The sequence below is a fragment of the Ambystoma mexicanum genome, chromosome 5p (assembly GCF_040938575.1).
Source record: "Ambystoma mexicanum isolate Mex_15411 chromosome 5p, UKY_AmexF1_1, whole genome shotgun sequence".
Classification (NCBI taxonomy): Eukaryota; Metazoa; Chordata; class Amphibia; order Caudata; family Ambystomatidae; genus Ambystoma; species Ambystoma mexicanum.
This window is the reverse complement of record NC_090930.1, coordinates 1,022,549,828-1,022,568,529: the sequence shown is the minus strand read 5'-3', so window position 1 is coordinate 1,022,568,529 and position 18,702 is coordinate 1,022,549,828. Positions and strand designations below refer to the sequence as shown.

The 18,702-nt window shown below is 44.3% G+C and overlaps 1 protein-coding gene across 4 annotated transcripts in view; it reads right to left on the bottom strand.

Moving 5' to 3' along the window:
- LOC138481375 (oocyte zinc finger protein XlCOF6-like) overlaps positions 1-18,702 on the bottom strand; it is a 609,919-nt gene that overhangs the window by 36,625 nt on the left and 554,592 nt on the right. For all 4 annotated transcript variants that reach the window (XM_069613502.1, XM_069613500.1, XM_069613501.1 and 1 more), the window contains exon 6: positions 7,636-7,759. In XM_069613502.1, coding sequence (XP_069469603.1) covers positions 7,636-7,759 — 124 coding nt within the window. The remainder of the gene's footprint in view (positions 1-7,635; positions 7,760-18,702) is intronic.

Genomic DNA, 18,702 nt, shown 5'->3' with positions numbered 1-18,702 from the left:
GGAATAAATAGAAATAGTTTGCTTAGGACATCACCAAAGTAACCTCACTGATTTGCTTGTTGTACATAATTACCTCATTTCCCAGATCAGCCTTGTGAAGCTTTTTGTCCCCTTAACTAGCAGAGGGCTCACAAAGACCACTGTTAAGAATATCTCCTGATTCATGGTGCTTGTCCAGCAGCCACAGTGAAAATATTCAAGATCTGTGAGCTCTAAGCTCAGCCCTGTCCATTATGATCAAATCTCCCGATTGTCAGCTGGAAAGTGCTCACAGTTTCTGTCAGTTGCTTGGGAACCTCTCCTCACCATACACGCACCAAGACTGACATTTTGGTGCCTCATCTTTGGTGCACGAGGCGCTTGAACAAATCCTCTCCTCCTCTCGCTGTCTCCAATGGTATCTCTACCTGAGAGATAGACTAATGGGGAAGAGCCAAAGAGCAACGTGAGCTATGGTAGTGCACCCTTCCGGTGCGTGAACTTTGCTTCTGCCTAGGATTCGCTTGGGGACCTGTGGAATTCAGAAATAATCAAGGATCTACCATGCCCAGCTAGAGCACTGGGGTGCATGTAAATAGAAGACCCTGACCCAGGTGGATTCTGTCCCATGATGGGAGAAAAGAAGGAATCCCTCTGGAGACAGGTGTGAGCGCACCTGGTCCTGGTCAGCTGACATGAAGAAGGAACCAACCTCCGAAGACTTTGTTCAGCTAAAGGGTGGGCATTCAGTGCTCACCTGAGTATGAGTGCTTGAAAGACTGGGAATACCAGCAAGCTGGTGCACTATTGTCTCATTTTGGTAGATCCACCCAATCTAGTGCATACATATCTACTCTCGGGACAAATAAACATGCCTGGAGTGGTCAAATATGCAGGACTGAGCAGAGAAATAGTGTGCAATTTGAAAACAAGATGTTTCAACAACAGCGTCTACTGCTAAACAACCAGAATATCCTGCCTTAGTATCTGGTACGAAATTTAATATTACAACAATATTTTAGTGAGTCCGGTTAACTGTACTTTTCCATGGATATTTTAAACATTGTTGGCATTTACAATTATAGCTGCACGTGCGGCCAAGTTCTGTAGACGCTGCAGCCGTTGGACAATGCCCTTAGGTTGGGCCAGATATAATGAATTACAATAATCCAGATGACTAAAGACCATGGCAGCAACCACCTGCGGCCTAAGATTCTGAGATAGAAAAGGAAGCACCTTTCTCAGTATCTATGAAAACGGCCAGCCTGGCAGACCGCCGATACTTGTGCATCCATGGAAAGAAAAGCAGAGATGACCACTCCTAAATTCTTCACTTTCACCACCGGAAGAGGGCCCAGAGAAGATGGCCAGAAGGAGGACACCCAGAGCGAAGGATCAGGGGGAGAACCAACCACCAATACCTCTGTCTTGTCTCCATTAAGTTTAAGCCAATTGTGATTCAGCGGACGAGACACACCAATGGACAGATGTATATATCAAAAAGAATAGGAAACAGGGCAGAGCCCTTCGGCACCCAACAATCAAGTGGGAATGATTCCGATAGGAAAGGAGGAAGAGACAGTATTTGGGCTCGGTCTGCCAGAAAGGAAGTAAACCACACAAGCACTTGTCCAGAAATTCCCACCTGTGCTATGCGGGCCAGCAGTGTAGGGTGGTCCACAGTATCAAAAGCCGCTGAGAGATCGAATAAAATCAAGGAACCAACCCCCCCAGCATCCAGTAGCCAAGCCATATCGTCCTGGACCGACACCAAAACACTCGGTTCCCCGGCCAGGCCTCAAACCCGACTGGGCGCGGTCGAACAGTTCAGAGGACTCCATAAAAGATGACAGGAGTGGGGAAATCAGGGACTCCAAGAGCTTCATAAAAAAAGGTAAGAGTGAGATAGGGCGGAAATTAGAAGGACATGTGGGATCCAACAATGACATTTTTAGGAGGAGAATCACTGTTGCAAACTTAAGCTCTTGAGGGATGCAACCGGTCTGGCAAGAGACATTAATGGCCGTCGTGATCTCACTCTGGAGGTCGGAGGAAATGTCCTTCATTACTGCTAGAGGAATCACATCAGACGGAGCCACTGACTTAATTTGATGAATGGCGGCAAAAATCTCTGACTCGCCAAATAGAGGAAAAAGAGACCAACCTCTAGGTGCAGTCAAGCCGTTTAAGGCAAATGGTTCACTCACAGCAGCAGATGCCATCACTGCCACCGATATACTGGCTCGAATGGTCTCAATTTTGGTGGCATCAAATTGAGATAGTGAGTCACAGAGCTCCTGAGACAGGCTAACTCACAGTGCCTAGAAGAGGGAGCCAACGATGTGGAGGGCTGATCGCGACAGAACAACCTGCTTTTTACATGTCTTCCAGAATGGATTGAGGGAGGCTTGATAGAACTTTTATTGGCAGAATGGCTGATAAAGCAATAAGGCAAGAAGAATTTGTCCAAATTCCTTGCAGTCGAGAGAGCACTTACGGTTCTGGCAAGAGCCCACCCTTCTCCCAGAGCACGCCACAAGATGTGGTAGCCAGGATTCTCAACTTCAGGGACAGAGAACATTACGACAAAGAGAAAGACAGATGGATACAGTGATTGCTGATGACCCTAAAGTCTTTCTCTTCCCGGATTTGACCAAAGAGTACAAAGCTTAGAAAGAAAACCATCTAATCGTTATTACTAGTCCCTGCAAAGCTCAAAGTAATTTTAACAATCACACTTGGTTTTTTGACTTACCATAAGAAGCCTGGGGCTGGCTGAAAAGTGCAGGGTTGCAGAGGTGGAAGGGGGATGCACAACCTCACACCAGTTCTAAACCCCCTCAACTAAAGCAGAATTAACGAAGGTCCCTCAGCAGTCCATGCATCCCCATGTACATCCTTATTCTACAGCCACTGGAAAAGCCACCATGAGGACAATGTGACACTAATACAAGTGATGTGTCAGTGGCTTCGGGGGAGGGCAATATGCTATTCTCATTAAGAAATCTCTCCCCTCGGTAACATTGGGACCACAGTTGTATGTTGGCGGTAGAGATGTGCAGGCCCCAGTGAGACTGCATAGAGAAATGGTTTCCCTGTTTAATGTGAAATCACGTTTTTTCTGACTATGGTCATGACTTTCACCAGACTGAATAAGTAAGCTAAAGTTTTGGGACTCAATGTATGGCAAGCGGCACATGCCGAGGAATCATGTGGCTCATTTCAAACCGGAGCTAACCGTTCATTGCCCCGGCCAGAATATTTTTTCATTTCAGAGACTGATAGGCATAGAGTGCAGGACATCAGTTATCTTCCTAGCAGCGAATGATCTCAGACGATTCACCACTGCTAGTTACCTTGAGACTTTCGGGTTCTCTGCCTATGGAGCAGTGGGGATTCAATGCCTTCCAGCTTGGGATTATGGAGTAACAAATGACTACTTCAAAACAAATGTTGGGGCAGTGGGAGTACAAGCACGCTCTGGGTGACCTTTAATACAGTCATGGCGATTTAATTGCTTGGGAAACTAAAAATAGAGGACAGGTGCAAGTAGTTGGCCTTAGTGGAACTCAGTATACCATGACTTGAAGTGGAGTTTCTATGCACTGGGGGTAACACTGCCCATGGGAAACTAATTAGAGATCAGGAAAGATAAACATCACTCAGCAATGTGTGATGAATCTGGGCTATTCGTCCCTTTTCCCCAGGAGGGAGTCACCCCCTTTGAGGCTAGGGAGGTGAGCCTGCTAAGCAACACTCTCCCCCGGGGTTTGGGAAAGTGGGGCTTCACTGGGAGTGACTCCCCTTTAGGGAACAAGAACTCCTATTCCAATAAGGATCTCCCTATCAAGAATACACTGGCTGCATATATAGGAATAGAAACGACTGATGTTACTTCTGTTTAGAATCCAACAAAAAATAGGGACATTGCTTCAACCTCTTTGGCTTCAGGTAATGCTGGATTCCCCTTGAACTCAACAGTTAAAGTGGAACGGCACACCCCCTTCAAATATGGTAGAGGAAATAAAGAGAAGAGGAACCTTGAATGGAAGAGAAAAAATCCTACACTGATTTGAAAACGCCCACGCTGTACCGCAGAGCCAGCGGTAGCATGGAGGGAGAGAGGAAGAATGGAGGAAGAATGATGGAAGGCTGGCACTGAGAGTGGCAAACCAGCCATGACTGACACAGGGATGGAAATACTGTCTCTCCTGATGGTGTGACCACGCTGTGGTCGTGGTGGGTCTTGTGCCTGCTGAACGATGCAGAAACCAGGGTCACATGGAGTAGCAAATCCTCTGATATGAATACGAGGAACGAGACTGCCGAGAAGTGCAGGGTCCAAAGAGCGCTGACATACTGGAGAAACAGAAAACACCACGTTGAGACGCTATCCCATTGGAGCAGACCCAACTGTAACAGAGGTACCACGGTTTCCTAGGACAGAGGGTGGAGAGTGAAAGAAGGAGAGAAGGAAGCCAGAACGATTTACGGGAGCCCTGAAAACCCTCCTGAAAATTGGCCATGGCCAAAGAGATCACCCAAGCTAGAGAATCAAAGGGGTCAGAAGAACCCTATTGAAGCAAGTGATATTGTGCATTATCTGAGTAGAAGCAAACCTGGAGGGTTCAAACAAGCAAAACAAATCCAAGAGGGAAACAACCAAAGTTGTGGAAAAGGGATGAAGGAAACATCCCTTTGTTAAAAGGATATAAGACTTTGGATTGATATGAAGACTTGCAACGTTTCCTAAAGAAGTTAAAGGGGAAGTTGAAGAATTTTCTTTGGTGAACTGATATTGAACATTCTATTTGGAACTGAGAATAATATTCTGAGAGATACTACTGAAACCTGTGATGAACAAAGTCTGAGTCAGAAGCATAGTGCTCTCATTTAATTTATGTTGTTTTTCCACAATGGTAGGAGCAGATAGCGATTAGGTTTTTGGACTGAGAACGACTTTTTATTTTGACAATAGACGAGCACTGTAACTTAGTTTTGTAGGCAGGGAAATCTCTCTTGGCAGTAGGGATAGTTAAGCATTTTCCATTTTAGTTTAATAAACACAATTGAAATGTCTTCCTTGAGTCCGACTCCTCCTTCTGGTTTGCTACAAATGGTGTCAGAGTGGGATTAAGACCGGCTGATAAAATGTTGGGAACCATGCTATTTATCAAAATATCCACGAAGGCCAAGGCTCCCACACTTGAAACCCCACATACAGTGTAAAGGAGGTCTCCATCCCCCCTAATGAGAGGTGCTTGATACATGCAAGGCTTAGTGTATCCCCTCCACCTGGGAGTTATGCGCGATTGGCCACAAAGTCAGGACTTGCCTGGCAATATGCCCTGGTTGTCGTGGCTGGCATAAAAGATGCTGATTATCAGGGGGAGGTTGAGATAATCATCCATAACCACGGCTCTCAACCCCATGTGGTCAAGGATGGAGATGCCACAGCGCAGGGGATTCTCAAACAGTTCCTCTCACCAGTTCCCCAAGAGTTAGAGATCCTAAGTGGGTCACTAGGGTTTGGGGAGGCTGACCTTCCTAGAGAGGATGTAGACCCAGTGGAGACTGAAGACATTGCACCGCTACCCGACCTTGCCTTTTCCCACAGGAATAAACCAGCGCTTACAGGGGCATTTGGGAGGGTAATGTCGGAGGAGCATGGGTGAAGTGAAGCCGGACGCCTTTTCTTCCTTAAAAAGTGATTATTATATATAGAGGACATCGGGAGGGATGGTCTCCCCAAACTCAATTGGCAATTCCCCAAAGCCACCGGAGGGTAGTGTTGGAGCTGGCACATTCCCATCTTACTGCCGCCCACCAGGGAATAGGGAAAACCCAAAGCCAAGCAATACCTAGATTTTATTGGCCGGGAGTATTTGCTGATGTGAAGAGCTATGTCTCAACTTGTGAGATATGTCAAACAAATGCTGCCACTCGGGTACCCAAGGTGCCATTACAGCATCTACCGTTCATTGACATAACCTTTTCACTCAGAGCAATGGATATAGTGGGTCTGCTAGAAACATCTAAGTTGGGGAATACATGTATCCTCATAATTGTTGACTATGCTACTCAGTAACCCGAAGCATTTCCCCTCAGGAACAATACCAGTCAGTACATTTTAAAGCACCTTCTTCCGTTCCTTTCCCGAGTTCGATTTCCAAAGAAAATCTTGTTGAATCCAAGGCACCACCTTTATGTCTAAGATTAAGCAGGATGTCAAAGAGGTATTACAGATTACAACCTTGCATACATCGGTGTTCCACTCTCAGATCGATGGACTTCTGTAAAGGTTCAATCAAACCTTAAAAAGAATATTACACAATTTGGTAGATACTGATGGCTGTAATTGTGACGTCATTCCCTGGGCTCTGGTTGCTGTTAGGAATACACCTCAGGCATCTCTAGGGTTCTCTCCTTTCAAATTGTTGTACGGATTGGAACCTAGAGACGTACTCAACATGCTGAAAGAGACATGGGAGGAAAGAGAAGAGGCTACCCTACCCATCTCCCATACAGCACAGAAACTCAAAAGTCAAATGGCTGCTGTTAGAGAGATTGTGAAACATCATTTATCGGAGCCCAAGAACATCAGAAGGCTCTGCATGATAAACAAGCTATAGCCTGATCCTCCTCCATAGGTGAATCCATCTTAGTATTCCTTCCCACCTCAGAGAATAAGATGATTTCTTTTTTTTATTTTTACTTTATTTTATGTTTATTTTGCAGACGTAAACATACATAAAGAAAATACATACTAACGTAAGTGTGCACTGGATTACAGAGATGATGGCAGCTATCCACATTACACTCAGCTGATGATACAATTTATTACACTAATTTAGCAACATGAAGTGTTCCCCAGCAATATCTCCTTCCTCAACCGTCTGGCGCCGCCTCACTCTGCAAGTTACTTAAGTATGTCCGAAATGCACACCAAATATCCCTGGACGTGCTAGGTGGGAGAGCCATTCCTGCTGCGTTGGTGGATTAACTTTTTTCCAATGTAGTAATACACAATGTTTGGCAATCATACACCACATGTTGAGAAAGAAGCGAGTACGCTTTTCCTTAATGTTCCCCCATAGACTAAATAATATTTCCATGGGAGAGTATGTGAGCGGGCGCTGCACAATCACTGTCATTGTATCAATCACACCTTCCCAAAAATTCTGAAGAACGACACAGCTCCATAACGTGTGCAGATGGCCAGGCCCTTCACTTTTACAGCAAGGGCATCTACTGTCCTGGTCTGGGTAAATCCTCTGAAGCTTGTCGGGCATGTAGTAAAGCCTATTAAGGATGTTATATTGAATAAGCTTAAACCTAGAGTTAACGCATATGGTTTTCGTTAGTGAACGCATCGTATACCATTGTGCATCAGTGAGTACAGTATCTAGTTCCGCTGCCCACTTATTTCATTCAGTTAAAATAAAGTGCAGACGAACAGGAGGATAGAGGGTTCCTGAGAGATCATTAAAGCAGCAGATTTTCATTAGTTGCCTAAACGATCGCTTGTGTGTGTGTGTTTTGTGTGTTGCATTCATCCGCAGCCCACCTACGTGGAAACACACATGCAGCGTCCAGCAGTTGCCGGGTGGCAAAAGAGAAACAGAGAGAAAGCTAAATAGAATGCCTCATACTTACCAGCTATACGCACACGCATGGCACTTGTAGGGTTTTTCGCTGGTGTGAGTCCTGCAATGTCTGCGCAGGGAACTTGCGTCAATTGAAGCATACGAGCACATCCCGCATCTGAAAGGCGTCTCGCCTATCAAAATACAGCAAAACCAACGTTAGAGACTGACTTCCTTGGGTTGAATTATATAATTTATAAATATGCGTTCTGCTTGTCTCTTTCTGAACGGATCAAGCATCCACACATATATGCTCTAAGCTTTGTATGGCTCAGGACATCTCGCAAGTAATGTGTGCGAAAAGCAAGTAAAACACCTTCGGAATGCGGGACTATCACCAAATAAAGGTCACATTGTACAGTGCGTTAAAACGATGGTAGCAGTAATGGACACATATAAACTTTTTTTTCTCCAAAAGATACATATTGTCTAACCCAAAAAAGCACTGACAGCATCAATAGTTTGGTGTTTTGTATAACCATTGTACATGCGTCCTACTTGCTGTGCCAGGTCGAGCAGGCTTTCTAGGGATATAGAGCCCTACTTGCGCGATCAGGTGGCGCAGCTCCTCTAAGGATATATGGCCCAGCTCGCTCTTCCAGGTAGATAAGTCCATATAGCGATATAGCTCCCAGTCCTCTAAGACTAATAGTGCCCTGCTCACTCTGCCAGGTAGATCAAATCCTCTAGGACTATAGTGCACTGCTCGCCCTGCCACGTGGTTCCAGCCCCCTAGGCATTTAGCGCCCTTGTCTTTCTGCTAGGGATATCAGGTCCTCTAGAGATACAGCACCCTGCTCGCTCTGCCAGGTAGATTCGGTCCATTGGGGTTATAGCACCCTACTTGCTCCACCAGATGATTTAGGCCCCTGGATTAGGTATTGTAGGGATATAGCGCTCTGCTTGACCTCTACGGACTCTCCAAATCTTCCTCACGCTGCACTCTCTACACTCAAATCTTCCAACATCCCACACTCTCTACACTCAAATCTTCCAACATCCCAACAACTGTTGGAGGCTCGAAGCCTCTCCTTTATACCTTCACATCGTCCTCTCGTGTAGCGCAGGTGTCTCCCTTTTGGCTGGGACAGTTTTCAAAAAGGTGCACGGCCATCTTGGAATCAGGTGGAAATCGCCTGGGTCTTTTGTGCTCCCTGTGGCTCTGCACCACCCACTGTGCTGCTCCTTAGCCCCTCATTTACTGTGAAGCAGTCTGCCACCTCTCATCACAGACAGTCCTGAATTTGCCCAGCTTCCTTCCAAGTTCCTCCAAGTGGATGACCACACAAAGGTCTCCAGGGCATGGCTGTGCGACTGTACCTCTGGCAGGTTTGCCCATCCACTGGCCAAGTTTGCAAATGCATCTTGGGGCTATCTGTATTCTTGCTAAATTGTAAAAAGGCTCTCTATGAAGGGCTTCTTCCCCGGTCTCTTCCCTGGTTACACACCTCTACCTGTGGGCAATCTCAAGCAGAACCCTGTCTGATATAGGCTTGGGCAAAGTGAAGTCAGAGCACTATGGTGACAAGAGGGATAAGGTGGGGAGGGTCCTCCAAACCTATTCTATCCCCACCCCTGTTTCTCTTTCATACTGGCTAATGGTGCATGGGCAATCTGGTTTCCTTGCACCCGCTTGGCTAGCCTCCAGGCCCGCTAAAACCTCCACTTAAACACACCAGCAAATCACACCAGGATCTATGTGATTAATGCGAACCTTATACTGCACGGCCCAAAATATCTACTTTTGAAAAATTACTAGCACTTTTAATGCAGGGTGAGACCCTGCACTGCCACCACACCGCACCCCGCCCCCACCATGCCCAATTAAACCCCCTACCCCACTTACCATCTATAAAGGCACTAAATATTGAAAAAGAATATCCCACATTTTCGGCCTCGGAGTAATCGTATTTGGCATTTTGTAAGACGCAGTAGGAAAACATATGCGCCAAGTTTGCCTTAATGTATTAGGTATTCACATTATTTGTCCTGTACTGTGGTCAAATGACAGATATCAACACTTATGCCAGCTACAGTATCAAATGCCAAGACTCTCACAATGTTGCTATGGATTAAGAGTAAACTGCATGATACTTACAAGATTGACAGGGATCGGCATTAAAATGCCCAGCTAATCATGTATTTGATACTGTCATCAAAAGCCGAGGTAAAGACAGCATTACCCGTGCTTCCAATAAATGTTCAGGTACGCACAACATTCCCATGGATTCAATTCAAGTTGCCAGGTCCTTGCATTACTGCCACGGATTGCCACCAAAAGTCCAGATACTCACATGATTTACCAAGTACTGCCACCAAGGGCTGTGGTACTCACATCATTTGCCAAGTATTGGCTAAGTAATCACACCATTCCAGATATCATCAAATGCCCAAGTGGTCACATAATTGACCAGAAATTGCCATTACATTTCCAGGTACTGACACAATTTCAGTTATTGCCATCAAATGCCCAGGTACTCACACAATTGGCAGAAACGTCCATCAACTTGCAAAGTGTGGGAGTAACAGAACATTAAGACACAAAGTACCTTTCAACAGATATATTCTGTGACAAGGAGAGGTTGGAGGATATTTTATGGAATCATGAAAGTAACAGCAAACCAGAACATCCCCTTCAGTTTTGCTAGGTGCAAGTGTGTCTAAGTATGGAATAGCTGTAGGAAAACACACCAGATTCCCGATGGTCTTTCTCAATGTCCCATCCTTCCCAGGAAGAGGAAATACGATGATCCTCTTGTCTCTACTAACTGGATGTTTAACCCTTATTAGCCAGACAACTGTAAACCTCTAATGGATCTAGGTCAATTTCATGCAACTCAAAATTGACCATCTGCTCAAAACAGTTTTAGGATGGGCATATGATCAAACACTAGTGCCCACTAGTAGCTCTTTACAGCAACAACTGTTCCAACCCAAATTCCTTAATATCGATGATTTTGTATCCACCTTCAGGACCGAGTGCCATGTGTCGCAAAGTTCCTGCTTCAAGTAGAACCTACTGGTATGTTATGTTAGCATTACTTATAGAGCACATGTTCGCCCAAAGGCATCATGGCGCTAGACTGGCGGGGAGGAACTGAGAAAATAGACTAGAAAAGAAGAGTTTTCAGGGAACGGCGAAAGATCAAATGATTGGAGATAGCTCGCAAAGCGGGCGGATGAGAGTTCCGAGCCTTAGCAGCAGCCACTGAAAAAGCTTGGCCACCCATGCGTGAAAGTCTGAACCGAGGGACTTCAACCAGAAGAGCAGACTGAGAACGAAGCACACGCTGTGGAATATAGGGGAGAAATTTGGCCTGAAGATATTCAGCTCCCACCTTATGAAAGGCTCGATGGACAATGCACAGTGATTTGAACAAGACACGCTTCCCAACTGGCAGCCAATGAAGCTGCCGGAATCAGGGGGACATATGCACTCCAAACGGGGGCTGAAGGATAGACCTCGCTGCAGCGTTCTGAAGATGTTGGAGGCGGTTAGTGAGATATCGAGGTTGGCCGAGATAAAGCGAATTGCACTAGTCAACTGTACTGAGTACAAGATCTGCCACAACCGGGGCCTGGAGATGAACCGGAATATAAGGAAGAAACCTCCGTAAGATTTTCAATTTTAAGTGGCCGGCTCTGCAGATGGAAGCAACCTGGTCATCCATCGAGAGAGATGAGGAGATGTTTACACCCAAGTTAATTACTGAGGTGGAAGGCACAGGGAAAGGACCAAAAGAGGTGGGCCAAAAATTAGCCGTCCAGAAGACAAGAGGAGTGGGAGTCCCAACTGCCAGAACCTCAGTCTTGTCGCCATTTAGTTGAAGCCAGTTCTCTGCCATCCAAGAACCCAGGGCTTCCAGGCAGCTCCTAACCCGAGCCACGGTGTAGGAGCAGGTGAAATCGAGGTGAACCAAGATCTGTGTGTCATCGGCATAGGAGTAACACCTTAAGCCGTGGGACTGGATGAGGCGGAGAAGTGGCCTAATATAGAATAAAATGGGGGACAGTGCGGATCCCTGTGGAACACCGCAGGACAACAAGACAGGGTTTGTACGGTAGGGGGGGAAGAGAAACAGACTGGGAACGATCTGACAGGAAGGCCGCAAACCAAGCCAGGAACTGGCCAGATAGGCCCACCGCTGATGGGAGATCAGGGTGGGGTGATCAACCGTGTCGAAAGCAGTGGATAGATCTAATAATAGCACTGCTCCAACCCCACCCTGATCCACCAGGTGAGCAAGGTCGTCCAGCACAGATTTAAGGACAGACTCTGCCCCCCTCCCAGGCCGGAAACGCGATTGAAAGGGGTCAAAGAACCCAGAGGACTCCAGAAAGGAGGAAAGCAGAGGGGACACCAAGGACTCCAGCACCTTAATAGGGAAGGGAAGAAGTGAGATGGGACGAAAATTTGTGAGCACTGTGGGGTCCAGTGACGGCTTCTTGAGTAGAGGACTCACCAGTGCATGTTTCAGAGCAGGAAGGATGTGACCATCCTGGAAGGAAGCGTTCACAGCTGTTGTGATACAAGAGATAATGTCACCAGAGATTTCCTTAAGAAGACCGCGAGGGATAGGGTCGGCAGGAGACGCAGGCTTAAGCTGATGAAAATTTGCGAGAATATCTTGATCAGAAAATGCAGGGAAAGAAGACCATGTGAGGTTAGATCCCAACGCAGGACAAGAAGAAGGCAAAGCCACAGCCCGGCTTGAGACATTAGTATTATTATGGCGGATAGCCTCAATATTACTTGAAAGAACCCAGATAGCAACTTGCATGGGTCCTAGGAAGGAACCGCCGGAGCGCTAACTTTTGCAGGGGCAGAGAGAGACTGGAGCAGCTCAAAAAGAGCCTGAGGTTGATTTACAGCAGACTCGACCTTGCAAATAAAGAACGCTTTCTTAGCAGAAATAATCTCCTTATTGTAAACCAACATAGTTTGATGAAAGGACATTTTATCCTCCGAGGAGTACTTGGAGCGCCACTTTCTCTCAGCTTGCCTACACAACAGCTTACTGGCCCGAGTTCCGAACTCAGAGAACCACGGCTCGGATGGATGGTTTTTTTTGTTAACAAAGCCTGAGACAGGCTAACGAATCGGCAGCCATGGCAAAGGAGGCATCCAATGTTGTCAAGGAACAGGGGGCATCCTGAACCCACTATGACTGAAGAGAGGTCACTAATTAAGGGTTACATATCCTATGGCAGCTACGTTTGGGAAGGGCCGGTTTAGCCGCAGGTGGACTAGGGTCCAAGTGATGAATGAAGAAAGGTACCATAAAATGGTCATACCATAATACTGGGCTAGGAGGAGACATAGTAGTAGTGGGCCTAGGGGCACAGACAAAGTCCAGAATATTTCCGCAACTATGGGTGGGATTGGAGACTAACTGCAGAAATCCTAAATCCAACATCAGGGGTGAAAAATTCACTAACTGGCATTTGCTGGGAGATTAAAATCACCCACAATTAGAAGATTCAAAATATTTAAGTTGAAGTTCAAGGGCAAATGCAGGGAAGTCTGCACATAAGATGCTATCAGCACCAGGGGACGATACAACACACAGACAATTAGTGATGCAGTAGAAGACACGAAAATCCGCACCAGAAGACACTCCATTTTAAAGGGAGTGACTTGGTAAAGTACAATTAATTTGATAATTAGCCTTATGTTTAATGGCGACTCCACCCCCCGGATGGACAGAGGAGCAGTCAGCATGAGCAAGCTCATATTTAGGGGGGAGTACCTGAATGATAGCGGGACCTGATGTCTCACAGAGCCAAGTCTCTGTCAGAAACAAGAGATCAGGTTGCAAGTTGGCAACCAGATCATGGCACTCCATAGCATGCGCTACCATTGAGCGAGTGTTGAGAAGACAACATTGCAGACCAGCAGCTGCAGGTATCACTCTAATAGCATTTGAAGATGTATAAAAACCCATAGGCCATTTGGTCTCAAGAGGGGCTAGACATAGCAAGGACCCACGGTCAAGGTAGCCTTTAACAACAGGCACACCACCAACAGGCAGAAGGCCAGTCACGGACTGCACACGGACGAACACAGATGGGCTTGACTTAGGCGCGACTTAGGCGTGCTGAGCCCTCGCCCGCTGCGCTCGTCTGCTGCGCTTCTTTGAGCACTCCTTTATACCAATACACATAATGAATAGTTTAGTTTAGTTTATTATTTGATAATGCGCTCCAAACCCAGGGTGGGGGGTAACCGGCGCTTGTAGGAACTGTGGATCCCTGCGCTTTGGGTTTGTTGGGTCAAAATGCTTATGTAGGCTTTCTCCATTAGTTGCCTGCCGCCTGTATTTAGATCTCTGCAGGACAACGCTCCTGTTGTCCAAGTTTTGTGTGATATTCGGTTGGTGCCTGAGATCCAATGCTCATACTGTGGCGCTGGCAAAGTGATACCTTTAAAAAATGACTGTACATTTCCACATTTGTTGTTTGCAATCCTTGTTGATTTATTTGTCAATCCGTGTTTCATACAATAAGTGTCACAGTTGTGACATACATAGTGGTATGTTAGGGTTATTCCACGTGTTTGACAAAAAGCAAATGCTTTTGGGTTTGCTGGTGCCAACACGTGTTTCAACCTTAAGGTTTTTCTCAAACACATGGAATAACCCTGACATACCACTATGTATGTCACAACTGTGACACTTATTGTAAGAAACACAGATTGACAAATAAATCAACAAGGATTGCAAACACTTACCAAGTGTGGAAATGTACAGTCATTTTTTTTAACGCTATCACTTTACCAGCGCCAGACTATGAGCATTGGATCTCAGGCACCAACCAAATATCACATAATGAATGAGCATAGCACCACCCACTAGGGGAGGACATGAAAGACAGACCGCAGAGAGTGTCTGTAGATAGAAATCTCAGGAAGCCAGGCACCTCCCTGCCGCTGCTGAGCAGCGTCTACAAGGAAAAGAAAAGCTATTTCAAAAGTGCCCAGTCACTCACCCGCACAAACTACATGTGTTAAAGGAAATTAAAAATAAAATGAGCACTAGCTTTAAAAGCAGTTCCTACCTGCAAGTGAGTCCCCAAAGATCCCCATCTTCTGAATAGTTCCTGAAATACAACAGAAGCTCTACCTCAGAGATCCTTTTCAGGTTGCTCCTCTATTTGTATATTGGTCTATGGCTTGCCTTCCCAGACTTTTTGGCGGTTGATGCAAAATATGTTTACCAGAAAGAATTTATAATCTCCCATTGCCTTGGGGGATACCCAACACTACTACCCGCAGGAATATCTTCATCCCTGCTTGGTTGCTTGGCTTCTCCATTGCTAACATTCTGTATGGAGAAATCCTTAGGGTAAAAAGGAATTGCAGCACTCAATCAGCATTTGAAACTAACATCGAGCAAACAATTAACAAGTTCAAACAAAGAGGATATAAAACCCGCAAATTGAAAGAATCAATTACCAAAGCCAAGGAAATATCAAGATATTTTCTTTTACAAGATAAACCTAAGAACACAAAACCTTTGTCAACCACCAAGTTTATCACCACATTTGGTTCAGATGCTTCAACTTTAAGGAAAATACTGGCCAGACACTGGAACATTCTGAAACTAGATGATACACTATCCAAACATATTGATGAAACACCTCGAATTTGCGACAGGAAAGCACCAACCTTAAAAAACATGGTCAGCCCAAGCCACCTTAAATCTATCCCAAGAAAAGACCCAATGAGCTCACTACAAATCAAACCCATTTAAGGCACCTACAAATGTGGACACTGCAAACTCTGTCCACTAATAGCCAATGGGATGAAAAGTATAACCCTACCAAATGGTACAGAAGAATTTGCCAAACAACTAATTCATTGTAACAGCAAGTTTGTTATTTACACAATCATCTGTATATGCAAAAAAACATATATTGGGGGCACTATTAGATGCTTGAAAAATAGGATTTTTGAACATCTACGGGTGTTTAAAAACAAAGACCTAAAATATCTATTGGCAATGCATTGCATTATGGAACATCCAGACTTACAGGTTGACCAGTTAAGATCTATGGACTCGAACAAATAAATGAACCACCCACAGGTAGAAACAGGGAACTAATATTGCGATAAAGAGAATCGAAATGGATTTGTCTTATGGACACTTGCGACACAGGTCTTAAATGTGACAATTAGTTTTTCAACTGGTTATAAGATGTACCTTATAAAATGTACTGTATACATTGGATAAATACTTGTACACTGTGGATCTATTACTGTAATCCAGACCTGTAAAATTCTAGAATAATGACTGTTTAATTTTCACAACTTTATATTTTATTCATTTTTTATTTTTCTATTTTTTGTGTTCTTTTTGAGAAAGGTTGCCTAAATATCAAAAACCCTCTCCAAAAAATGCATTGACCGAATAAGGCTTAAATCTTCATTTAATACACATCCAGTGTGCCTTTCCTTAGATTAGCCAAATAGAAAAGGCAACTATATTAAAAAACTTTTTCTCTTCGTTTTTTGCCAAAGTAAAACTAACATTTTTCTTTGTTTTATTTTACTTGCAACACCAGTCACTTTCATTTTTTTGAAATTCTACTGCATATTGGCCTGTTCAAATTTCGTTTGGCCTGTGAAAATGGCATCTAAAATGGCCGAAACGACGCTCAGTGTGATGACATCATCGCATACGTGTAACGCGGGCGTGATGATGTCACGTGCCGGCCGGAAACAGTATAAAAGCCTGCGAGTTTGTTGCAGCTTTGTGCAATGATCCTGATGCTCCTGGGAAGGGACAATCGTATCACTCTCACCCCTTGCCGAAAAGAAATTCTCTTTTCCTTTTTTTTCTACAATTAAGGTAAGCGTCCACATCCTTTTGCCTAACTGGGTTTTCATTTAAATTGACAAATATACTTTTCGTTCTTGACCTAACCTAAAGAGAATAGCTCTTTCTGCAGAAACCAAATGGATGATTTCCCCTACTCCTCTTTTGCAGGCCAGTGTATATTTGAAACTGGATCTTGAAGTGATTCACTTATCTTTATTAAGGAAAGAATAACTACCCGACTAGCACTAATATGCAGTTTTGCTGTAGAAAAATGGTGATTAGCAAAAGACTCTATTATTTAAAGTCCCTCTGCAAAGATATACCCAATAAATAGGTTTCCAAATATTTATTTCTTTAGACAATAAGAATTAACCCCTCCTTGTTTTTCATTTTTCGTTTAGAATTTTCTTTGATGGTCATCCACTGTTTTATATTTATAAACATGATATAAATGTAAAGAATTTAAAAAGGTACTCATAATGGAAAAAACTTTGATTTATTTACCTTGTTTACAGAAACTCGCCTGAGGATCCCTTTAGATCTCAAAAAGGGTGAAACACGTGTAGAGAGTACTGATAACTTGTGAATAAAACAACTTTCTTCATGATTATCAATAGTGTGAAAATCATTATTTTTGGCGCTCACCAACTTTATTTCAGTTACAAGTCTACTGGATTGGCACAATAGAGATTGTACACTTCGCTGTATTTTTTAAATGAACAATGATTGAACTCCATATGAAGGGAAAACTAACCTTAAGCCAGAGGTTTAATTACTGAACACCAAATTGAATTAAGATTTTGTAGCTAAACAGAACCCAAAGCTTTGAAACTAAGAGGTGACAAGAACAGTCAGATAAAGGACAATGTAGCCTGATACACAGAGACAATTTCAAGCTGTGGGAAAACTACAAAATCATTTAGACAATTTCAGCCTGTGAGAAAAGTACAAAATCATTTTAACTGTGCATTTGAAAACAGCATTAACCAAACTGTTGAAGATAAAGAAATGTTGTTTCTTTTGGAAACTTGGGCAAGAGAACTCTATGTCCTGATTAGAAGTATTTTATTTCAAGGTCATTTTGTGTGATTTGAAACTTGAGAAGGGAGATCCCGAGTCCTAACTTGGGGGGAAGGAAACCCTGAGACCTGATGAGACTTCTTTGCATTCTAAAACCTCTCTCCCCCCGCATACCACTTCCCCCCTCCCTTTCCCCTCACCTTTCCCCCTCCTCCCGATGACCTCATATTGGATACTGTAACCACCATAGTACGTAGGAGGTCACCCAGAGCCCCCCCTTCCCCTGCCTCCTTCAGCGTCCACCCTCTGAGTAAATTGTTCTAAATACCGTACCACTGGTTTGTTTCATGTTTGTAAATTATGCTTCATTCATTACTGTACCTGTTATTCTGTAAAGAGCTTTGGTGCAAAGCGCTATATAAACTCAATAAACAAACATAAAAGGGGATTTTTTGACTTTACTTGGTTGAACTGTTTTACCCGAGAGGGAACCAGGATGTGGCTACCAATAATTCTAAATGCTGGTTAAAAGTGAACTTTGACTGTGTACATAACTCTTCGCAAAGATATATTGTATTCTTGGGTGAGTCAAGCAAAGATAATATTCCGGCACAGAGGCCTTCTTGTTCTCCAACTGAAAGGTTTAAAAATAAAATCAAGTAATAGCCAATCCCCTGCAAAGAAGATGAATGGATTCATAGCTCCTGGAACACTCATGGATTCAAAACACTTGTTTGGCAATGATCAACTTTGTGCTGAAAAGTTTGATGTACTTTGTCTCCAGGAAACATGGCTACAACATCCACCACTGGCTGAGGCATACACCACCTTATTACAACCAGCATATCGGGGCCTTAAAGCGAGGCCAGCTTCAGGCCTTCTGACATTAGTGGAAAATGGGGCGGTGCTGTCACTTGTGGCTGAAGGAGCTCCAAATTCTTTTGTGCAGTTCTTGGTATTATGAAGCAACCTGGCGGCCTCCAACTCCAAGATGAATCTTCTCGTAAATGTCTATTGGAATCCTGCTATCATCGACACAGGTTGCTTCATTGACTCAGTCACTAAAATCATTGACGAAGGCTATGCACAATATAATGATCTTGTGACAGTGTTATGTGGAGATTTGAACATATCCCACCTTGAGATGCTAATTGGGGAGGAATGACATGAAGGGGGGGATCTAGGTAAAGATGATCTGAAAATCAGAAAGTGGTTAAATGCAATGTGGGCAAGAGATC